Raw genomic sequence first — 11212 nt, 5'->3', positions numbered from 1 at the left:
CTTGGGCTTTGGCGCGGTAGGCTTGTGTGTGAGTGCAAAACGCGCCAAAGCCTGAAACCGAAAGCGAGACGTGACTTTTAAGGGACTGTTTGATATGGATTTATTAATCATTCTTACTGTTCAGTAAACGCAAACTGCCATAGTTTATTAAAGACGCAAACTCCTCACAGCACGTCAGCTGCGCGCCTTCAGCAGACCTCCTCATTCCTGCAGCACGAGAGCTTCATGATTGTTTATGAGCGGCAAAAGTGACGGATCTGTTCGGCGAAATATCTGACTGCGTGTCCCCGCATCCCTAAGGACTGTTTGGCGAAATAATTGACGGCATATCAAACGACTGAAACGATATAACTAGAGAAATCTCCACTGTGCTACTGAGCGAGAGCGTATGGCAAGCCGTTTTAGCATTTAAACCTTGTTCTGACTATCCATAAATATATTTAGAGATATAATTATATTTTGACTAGTCATAATTATAATTCGACTAGTCAGATTGGAAATATCTGCAAATATATTATGATAGACTAGTCATATTCCTCCATTGACTTCCATCGAAAAATATTTGCAGATATCTCTAAATAAGTTTTGACTAGTCAAAAATCCAATTCAAGATATCTACAACTGTAATTCGACTATTAGTAAATTAATTAGAGATCTTCAAATATATTTGTAAATATCTCTAAATATGATGAATTAAAGACATCTCCAAATGTATTATGACTAGTAAAAACTCAGAGATATCTCTAATTACAATTGTGACTAGTCAAAACTCATTTAGAGATATCTGCAAATATTTTTCAATGGAAGTCAATGGAGGAATATGACTAGTCATAATATATTTGCAGATATCTCCAATCTGATTTCGTACTAGTACAATTGTAATTGCAGATATCTCTAATTGTCATTCTGAGTAGTGGAATTATATTATGACTAGTCAAAATATAATTAAAGATATCTCTAAATATATTTATGGAGTCAGAACAAAGATTTAAATGCTAAAAAAGCTTGCCATAGAGAGCGCTTCTAAACAGCGCAGCAGCGATGACGTAAGCGTGCCGAGGCCCGATATGGTGTGAGCGCGGGCCGTCGGGGGAGACGGGAGGGGGGACAAGCGTGCTTTGGCCCGGTTCGAGGCAACTGTACCTAGTGTGAGTACGGCCTAAGTGTGAACTCTTGAAATGGATGAGTGGAGGGCCATGAATCTGCCATTATGTGTCTTTGAAAACAGGTGGTATGTTAAGGCAAGGGGTCCTAAAAGAGGGTCTGGGAATACAATGCAGAACCATCTGTGTAAATACAGCCAGAAAAGCATGAAATGTGTTCAACAAATTGTCATGTATGTTTGATAAGACACACTATATGGGAGAGAAATCCCCAGTCCAGTTTAGATGTTGAGGCATAAACAGAAATCATAATTGTAAAATTTGAACTGTATGTGGAAAACAGTGATGAATACATTAGATCTGTACATTTTTATAAGGACCAAAAAGAAGAGGGAGGGGGTTAAATTGGGGTCATAAAGGAGTAGGAGCTTGGAGCTGTGAAAACACAAAGGTGGGAAGGAGGAAGGATACAGCAACTTTAAGGGACATCAGATTGTCCTGGGGAGAGACTGAAGATAGGTTTACTCAGGATGTCTCTGCATTATTATAATTCCCAATACAGTCTATTCTTCTGATATTCATAGCCTCCAGACTGAGTTTGATTAGGCCGGAAAACCATGACACAGTGATGTCCAAGGCATGGGAGATGTCCAAATTGCATTTTCATGTTCATTAAACTACTCCATCACTATGTGTATTGGGGCATTATCATCTTGATACACTGCACCGCCTTCAAGATACAATGTTTGCACCATTGGGTGCACATGGTCTTCCAGAATGGTTTGGTAATCCATGGCAGCGACCCAGCGCCCATCTAGCACAAGTATTGGGCCTTGGGAATCCCATGATATTAAAGCCCAAATTATCACTGATCCATCCCCATGATCGACTGCTGCATGCCTAAAGTGTCTTCTTTGAGGCTTCTCCACACTGTAACTCTCCCAGATGTGGGAAAGACAGTGAAGGCGTGCTTATCAGAGAACAATCTGTTTCACACTCTCCACAGCCCAAGAGTTTCGCTGCTGGTACCATTGAAACTGCTGTTTGGCATTGGCACGAGTGACCAAAAGTTTGGCTATAGCAGCCAGCCATATATATTGACCCTGTGGAGCTCCTGATGAACAGTTTTGGTGGAAACAGGAGACTTGAGGTCCACATTTAACTCCACAGTGAGTTGGGCAGCTGTGTGTTTTTTTTTTTTTTTGGATACAATCTGGGTTGGCACCCAGAAATCTCTTTCAGACAGCTTCCTCTTGCATCTCCAATTACTCCTGTTGGATGTGGTTTGTCTTTCTCAGTTATGGGTCTCAAACTCTATTCCTGGAGGGCCACAGCTCTGCACAATTTTGCTCCAACCCTAATCAAACACAGCTGATCCAACTAATCAAGGTGTTCAAGACTACTAGAGACTAATAAGTAGGTGTGAGTTGGAGCTAAAATCTGCAGAGCTGTGGCCCTTTAGGAATTGAGTTTGAGACCACCGTTCTTGGTGGTATGCTAACATTAGCCTGGATGCCGTGGCTATTGATGCATCACAAAGACTTGCTGTCTTGTTCACAGATGCACCAATAAGACCCAAACCAGCAAATTGTCCTCATTTAAAAGTCTGAAATGTCACCCAAATCGTTGTGTGCATTGCAATATTTTAAGCAAATCTGTGCTAATTAAAACTTCTTCACACTCGGTTCTTACTGGTGGAATGTGCAATCAATAAAGATTGGCCTCCAAGCTGGTCAAAATTAGCCATGAAATTTCCTACCCTAAACTGTCCAGAGTTTCAGTTCAATGTCCAACTCCTGTACATTACCACGGCAACAACTCGTATGTATTCCAAAGAGTTCTGTTATCACTGGAAACTGAAACCTAGCTCGGCTTCTTGCGGCTGAGGTGTTTTACCACCTTAGTATAAAAACAATTAATAAACCTTTATGTGAGGGTTTAGCCATTCAGTTGTGGTTTTGTTGCATTAACTAATGTATGATTCACCAATCAGACGATTCCTTACCCACTATAAAGAGCCAGGGTTTCTAACTACAGTCATCTTGAATTTGAAGAATTCCTCTCCTACTCCACCACCTTTCCCTTCATAGGACGGCACGGTGGCCCAGGGATTAACACTGTTGCCTCACAGCAAGAACGTCACCGGTTCTAGTCCTTAGACAGGCCGGCTGTCGTTTTAGCATGTTCTTCCCGTGCTTGCGTGTGTTTCCCCTGGGTTTTCCGATTTGCTCCCACATTCCAAAAAAACATGCACCATAAGGGATTAGATCAATCTAAATTTAGCACTTCAGTTAAACTCTCATCCAGCAGCACATCTCCTCATACCATTAATCTTCTGTCGTCAGCTCGGAGTTCTTGAGACCTACCAGAGCTCAGAGCTCCCCTCTTGCCTTGCAAACAGGAGGGAGCCCTGGGCTCAAGGACAGCATGCCAAACTCTTGCAAAAGTCTTTAAATCCTGTCTTCTTGTTTTTATTTCAGGCCTAATGGAGAAGACAAGCCAACCTGTGAAAAAGAGAGGAAAAACTCTCTCCAAAGGGAAAGGGAAAATCACTGAAGAAAAAAGAGAAACGCTCAGATTTCACCTGCGCTCAGTGTGGAAAGAGTCTGTCATGCAAAAAAACTCTGAATTATCACATGAGGATCCACACAGGAGAGAAACCATACACATGTTCTCAGTGTGGGGAGAGTTTCAGATACTTAACATCTCTTAATAAACACAAGAGGACCCACACCGGAGAGACGCCATTCACCTGCACTCAGTGTGGCTTGAGTCTGAATTGCAAACAGAGTCTGGAGATGCACATGAGGATCCACACTGGAGAGAAACCGTTCACATGTTCTCAGTGTGGGAAGAGTTTCAGTCAAGCCTCAACCCGTAATAGACACATGATCATCCACAATGGAGAGAAAACACACGAATGTGATCAATGTGGGAAAGCCTTTTTGAGGGCTTCAGAACTGAAGATTCACCTTAGAGTTCATACAAAGGAGAAATCCTATTCATGCTCTGTGTGTGGAAAGACTTTTAAACACCTCCACACTTTAAGACTTCATGAGAAGACCCACACTGGAGTGAGAGAGTTCATGTGCTTTGAGTGTGAGAAGACCTTTATTACAGCTATAGCCTTAAAACTGCACAAGAGGACTCACACTGAAGAGAAACCTTACCAGTGTGAACACTGTGACAAGAGTTTTAGACTGCCAAACACCTTGAAAGCGCATGAGAGAATTCACACTGGAGAGAAACCGTACATGTGTTCATACTGTGACAAGAGATTCAGTCGGTTAGATTCACTGAAGTCACATGAGAAGGTTCACACTGGAGAGAAACCTTACAAGTGTTTACTATGTGGGAAGAGCTTCAGTTGGTTACTGAGCCTGAAAATGCATGAGAGGATTCACACTGGAGAGAAACCTTACAAGTGTTCACACTGTGACAAGAGATTCAGTCAGCCAGAAGGCCTGAAATCACATAAGAAGATTCACTCTGAAGAGAAACCTCACAAGTGTGCACACTGTGGAAAGAGATTCAGACAACTAGGAAGCCTGAAAATACATGAAAGGATTCACACTGGAGAGAAACCCTACAAGTGTTCACACTGCGACAAGACATTCAGTTACTTAGAAAGCTTGAAATTACATGAGAGGATTCACACTGGAGAGAAATCTTACATGTGTTTCCAGTGCAAGAAGACATTCGGTAGGTTAGGACAACTGAAAAGACATGAGATGATTCACACTGGAGAGAAACCGTACAAGTGTTCACACTGCGACAAGAGATTCAGTCGATCAGAAAACCTAAAAAAACATGAGGCGATTCACACTGGAGAGAAAACTAACTAGTGTTCACATTGCAACATGATTCAGTCAGCTACGAACCCTGCACAAACACAAGTGCAAGTATTTGCAGCTTAAGACTACTCAAACTACCCAAATGGCAAACATTTACCTAGACCAGGGGTCACCAAACTTGTTCCTGGAGGGCCGGTGTCCTGCAGATTTTAGCTCCAACCCTAATCAAACAGACCTGAACAGCTAATCAAGGTCTCATATGCATACTTGAAACACTCAGGCAGGTGTGTTGAAGAAAGTTGGAGCTAAACCCTGCAAAGACACCGGCCTTCCAGGACTGAGATTGGTGACCCCTGACTTAGACAGTCAAGCTGGGCGAATAATCGAAAAGTAATTGAAATCGACAATCAGAACCTGTAATCAATTTTTTTTCCAGGTCAATTTTTCAGTAATTTTCTCTACTGCGTATGGAGTCATGTGACACTGCTCTGTTAAGGCTGATTTATACTTCTGCATCGAACCCTCAGGTATGAGTGGAAGCTGTGCCATATATGCCTCGAGACGGCGTATTTGTTATTAAAATAAAATGATTATTGAAAATGATACTTTCTACTTTCGAAAACGTTGATAATTTATTTTGTTTCCAAAAGTGACTTGGTTTTACGCAATTTGTGTTTCAATTCCAGTTGTTCAACATTGATGTTCAATATGTAATCATAAATAGAAGATAGTGTGTCCTCCTTCAATTATTTTAGGCCATCTCCACACTAGTGCGTTTTCATTTGAAAACGCATGTCTTTGTCTCCGTTTTGCCCTTCCGTCCACACTGAGACGTGTTTTTAGGAAACAAAAACGTATCTTTTTGAAAACGCTTTCCAAAGTGGATAAATTTGAAAACGCTGTTTTCGTGTCGTAGTGTAGACTGTGAAAACGGAGTCTTTCGAAAACGATGATGCGTTTTTTTGTCATGTGACAGTCATGTTACTAATTCGTTTACTTTAATTTCATTGTGGTTATGAGTTTAGTGATGTCGTCCTTACTGTGAGGGTAAGCAGCGTCATCAGCAGGATACTGTTCTTTAAAGCGGTCCAGTATATCGGCGTATTTGTTTTGGCACGGCTCCCAGTCTACATTTTCACTCTCTTTTGCAATTTTGTATTCATGTGTTACTCGACGCAGCAACTCCACTTCATTGTCAGTCCATTTAAAAAACTCTGTGCTTTTCCTTGACATTTAGCCGAAAGTTTCAAAGAGCCGGAAAGAAAATAAACGTTGGGCGGAAATGACGCGTGCCGAATCGTCTTATGTTTCACGCATGCGCATTACAGGGTGAAAGCATTTGTAGTCGTTTCAGTGTGGATGACAAAGTTTTGGAAAACGGATAGAAACGACAGTGTGAACGTAAAGCGTTTTTAGAGGAAAACTCCGTTTTCAAATTTATCCGGATTAGTGTAGACATGGCCTTAGAATCAAGTGATGCACCCTTCATTTAAAAATCTCTCACTTGTAATATGTTTACTGTACAAAACATGTCAGTGAACTGAGGGCAACAAAAAAAAATCGTTCTTTAATCATTACCGAGTTAAGACGTTTATTAATCATTATTATCGAGTTTAATCAAGATTTTGTTTTCAGGCCAAATCACCCAGCCCTACTAGACAGCCCGTCAAATACAGATTTTTTGGGACCACACTCCGAATGAAGAGCTATGAGAAATTTTCCAGCAAGGAGATTTTTTTCCATTGATGAAGATTGTAAACCAGCATCTGTTTTATCACATTCTCAACAGCGTTTCACGTTTATGGTCATGCTCTTCAAAGTAATGTTTCTAAAAAGATTGTTAAATTTCGCTAACTATAATCCTTTAAGGCTCCTACACACCAAGACGTTTTTAGTTTGCGTTTATCGGCAGCGTTTTACAAACCGTTTTTCAGTGTTCAAACCCAAGCGCTTTTCACTGGCGTCAAGCTAAAGAGTATGCTAAATCACTCTTTTGACGTTAGATGGCTCTGCACAACTATAAGCTTCTGACACCTGCTTATAACACAGAAGTGGAGGAGCGGAAGTTCACACGCTTGTTGCTAAATTTACTGGTGACTCGAACAAGCATAAATGGTTCAAGCAGCAGCTCCTGCTCTAGTGATGAAGAAATGAATATTGTTCACAGAGCAATAAGCAGCTCCACGTTCATATCGCCTCTGGGCATCTTTTTTTGATAGTTTTGCGCTTGAGCGCCTCCAAGTGCTGTTTACGGTAACTTCAGCAGCTCCGTGCACGTGAACAAAAGTGCCGATCTGATTGGTGGAGAAGGTTTTGACGCCGTGCGTCAAAACAAAAAAACGAGCATGAGGCGTTTTTTTTAAATGACGCTTTTGCGCCTGGTGTTTTGCGCGATGGTTTGCACAATCACATTGACGCCCTTTATTTAGTCACGAGGCGTTAAACGTTGACAGAAAACACGAGCAAAAAACGTATCGTGTGCACGGGCCTTTACTCCCACCTAGGGTTGTCACATTACTGGAATTTGGTACCAATCAATACTGAAGGTTTTAAAATGTCCCTTTCCTGCTAACATGCTCAACAGAAATGACTGTGATTGGCCGTGAAGGTCATCAGTACAAATTATTATTATTATACATCCTTACTTCACATTCTCTTCCATACATGCGCTTATAACCTACCGGTTAGACTATTGCAACTCTTTGGGCTTTCTAAGTCTCTGATTGCTCTCCTACAGTTTTTTTTTAAAAACAGATTTTAAACAAAGAGCCAGAGTTATGGACATGTCGCTCCAATTTTGAGGTCTTTCAATTGGCTATCAACGAGACAAAGAATCACATTTGAAATCCTTCTGTTTGTGTATAAAGTCTTACATGGACAATACCATTTCCAATGAGTTCATTTGTTTTATACAGTAATGCAGAATGTATAAGCGTTCATTTTATTATTCATTATTTCCGTTGTTTTGTTGCAGACCACACACAAAATAATGTTTGCATTTTGCTATGTTTATTGATGATGGTTGGATGGATGTAAATTGTTGTCAGAATAAAGCATCAAACACACAAAGCTGCCTCTCTCAGTCTACAGTCAGGCTACGTCTAAACTAGTCCTTATAATTAGTGAAACGGTGGGAAAAATATGCGTATTTAAATAAAAATGTATTAGCTTGGACATGGTCTACTAACTAGCTCCTTATCCACCAAAATTATCCCCCCACCCCAAAAAAAATTTGATTACCATAAAGCTTTTTTTCACAACAGTTTTTTAAAATTATTATAATTTCAATGCTTACTCCCAGGGCCGTTTATATTAAAGTTGATGTTTAGTCTCACCATGTTGGTGTTTCGTAACATCTAGTTTTTATGAGGTGGGTCATTAGCCCAACATCCTTACTTCACATTCTTTTGAAACTGCCATTTATTTTGCTCACGGTTCTGATCACATTATGGATTTTTAGTCGCGGATCAAACCATTTTTTAAGTCAAAAAGTGGAGGAGACAAAAGTAGCTTTCCACTTAGTAGAATTCATTGAGCGTAGTGGACGTGAGGGGCAATAATACACCAGGAGCTCCCTCAAATACTGGACAGCTGAGCCGTTCAAGGCTTTCAACTAGATACATTCAGCTGCTTCTACCAGAACAGCCTCCTGTCACCCTTGCAACTTTCGGTGAGTGACCCCTGCTACACAATGGATATATATAGAAATACCAAAGAGTTGGAACAGTGCCATCTGCTTTATGGCTTACGCCACACATTTTTCTCACAGCCTAGGTCAGGGATGGACAAACTTGATCCTGGGGGGGGGGGGGGTCAGTGTCCAGTTTTTCTCCAACCCTAATCAAACACACCTGCCCGTAGCTTTCTAGTGATATTGAAGACGCTGATTAACATGTTCAGGTGTATTTGATTAGTGTTGTAGTAAAACTTTGCAGGGAAACCAACCCTTGAGAATTGTATACGATGTATTACATAAATTATACTACATAAATAAAATGGGAACGAAAGTCAGCTTTTTTTGGATCCCTGCCCATGTTGGAATAGAAGGAAATGAAGAGATCAAATAGCAAAAGAAGCATTAAAAGAGCCAAGTATTAACTTTAAGTTCAGCTTAAGTAAAGCAGAAGTGAAAGGGTTGATTGCATCCGAGATAAAGAGGAGGTGGCAGAACACATGGGACAAAGAGGAGAAGGGAAGACATTTATATGGAATTCAAAGGAATGTGGGTATGGAAAGGATTTGCATAATGAACAGGAAAGAATGTGTTGCAATAACAAGATTACGAATAGGTCTCTGCTTTAAATCAATGCTTATTTAAATTTGGAAAGCATGAAAACGGTAACTGTGAAAGATGTGCTCTCCCTGAAACTGTATGTCGTGTGTTCATGGAATGTACAAAAATAAGTAATCAGCGCAAATCATTTTCTGAAGGATTAAAAGAGTTAAACCGTCAATTTCTGCTTAAAAGATATTCTACAATGAAGAGATAAAAAGGTAAATATTGATGTTTTTAGATATTTGAAAGACATTGATTTAATGGATAGAATATAGGAGGTTTCCCTTATGTGTGTGTGTGTGTTTTTGTTTTGTTTATGTATTTAAAAATATATATATATTTATAATATATGTATATGTATTTATAAATGTGTGTGTATATATATATATATATATATATATATATATATATATATATATATATATATATATATATATATATATTTTTTTTTTTTATTTTTTTTTTATATTAAATACATGTAGTATTCATTACTAATTCCTCAATATTTCCAATAATGTTGCTCTCCGGAAAATGCACCTTAAAGTTGGTTTGCCAAACGCCAGATAAAACTCCAGAAGAAGACGAAGACCCTTAAGGATCAAGTTTGTCCATCCCCAGCCTAGGTGCAGTTAGCCAAAAGATAACTTCTGTGCAACTTCTGGAGAAGTGGGTGCATGGTTTGGGTAATGTAACGGCAACCTCATACAAGCTCTTTTCAGCCTTGGATCCTGGTGGTGAGTGTATTCTGGACAAAACAAAATGAAAACCACTGTCAGACCTAACAGATGCTAGAACCACTTAAAACGAACCACTTACTATTTCTCCTGACTGAAAACCCGCAATTCTTCTGAACCTACAGGCAGCCAATCAGCTTTCTCAGAACCAGCTACAGGCAGCCAATCGGCTTTCGCTGATCAGCGTGCAGGCAAATATCCCGCCCACAGCGCTTATTGTGAGGCGGAGATGGGAGAGAGCAGAACTTTGCTGTTTGACGTTTAATGTGTTTAATTCCTCTTCTGTTACGGGTGTTGTTCTTCTGTTCAGAGTAAGTGTATGATATCTGACCATAGTAGCGTTCGCAGACTTGCGGGAATTATCTTGCGGTGTGAACCGCTTTAACATATGTGCTCAATGCTAATATACTCTCTTGTTTTTAGCTCGATGCTACGCTGTAAACACTCTTGTAATGTCTTACTCACGGGTTATCTGGACACCTTTCATTTGTTTCTCCATCTAATTCATTCACTAAGAGGTAGTTTAATGCTGATTATATTGAATATTGACTGTTTAACTGAACATATGCTTGTGTAAACCCTTGAAGAGACGCAAACGCTTTATTTTGCAGTAAAACAGAATTTGGGATTAGTATAATAATATAAAACACTTAATTCATTAAAATATTGAGAGATAAATGTAAGCAATTAGAGACATGATCACGCTGCACACATGAGATGTAGAATCGGCCACTCAAGACTTACACATACATTTATTGAACAGGGGAGAAACACCTATTTGTAGCTTGTTTAAGAATAATTTAATGATAAAACATTTTAATAGCATGCATTTTTGAATTGTGTTCCTGTGAATATAGCCAATGCTGCTAATATGGCATTTAAATGTCAACTTATAAATATAAGCAAACAGAATGTGTTAGAAGTTAGACAAAATGTGAGTGTTTTTAATGTTGACATATTTGTCCCTCCTCCTCCAGTGAAGCTCCTCCTCCTTCAGTTCAGCTATAAACACAGGAATATTCCCATCAGGATCAAGTGAAGAGTTTACTGAAGGACAGTGAGAACATGAGTGATCCAAAACCCTGCAGAATTAAACATGAAGATGCTGAACAACAAATAGGTTGGTGTTTATTCCTAATTCTTCATTAGTAAGCCAATAATGTTGAAAAGCTTTATCTGAGTTATTGAACAAGCACAAAAAAAAAAAACAAGTGATTTACATAGTTTCCGCTACATTCAATCTGCCATGGTTGGGGCGCCACACCAAAGTTCATGCCGCCACGGCTACATTACAGCTTCTAATTC

The 11212-nt window shown here is 39.7% G+C and overlaps 1 protein-coding gene across 1 annotated transcript in view; it reads left to right on the top strand.

Annotated features, from left to right (window-relative positions):
- Positions 1-3637: 3637 nt before the first annotated feature.
- LOC147845483 (uncharacterized) overlaps positions 3638-11212 on the top strand; it is a 30029-nt gene continuing 22454 nt past the window's right edge. Inside the window, exons 1-4 of the mRNA XM_087245480.1 lie at positions 3638-4947; positions 9792-9907; positions 10007-10218; positions 10922-11027. Of these exons, the coding sequence (XP_087101606.1) occupies positions 3740-4947; positions 9792-9907; positions 10007-10218; positions 10922-11027 (1642 nt within the window). The 5' untranslated portion in view covers positions 3638-3739. The remainder of the gene's footprint in view (positions 4948-9791; positions 9908-10006; positions 10219-10921; positions 11028-11212) is intronic.

This window comes from Danio rerio, chromosome 3 (genome assembly GCF_052040795.2).
Source record: "Danio rerio strain M-AB ecotype USA chromosome 3, GRCz13ab, whole genome shotgun sequence".
NCBI classification, from domain to species: domain Eukaryota; kingdom Metazoa; phylum Chordata; class Actinopteri; order Cypriniformes; family Danionidae; genus Danio; species Danio rerio.
This window is presented reverse-complemented; position numbering and strand designations above follow the sequence as displayed.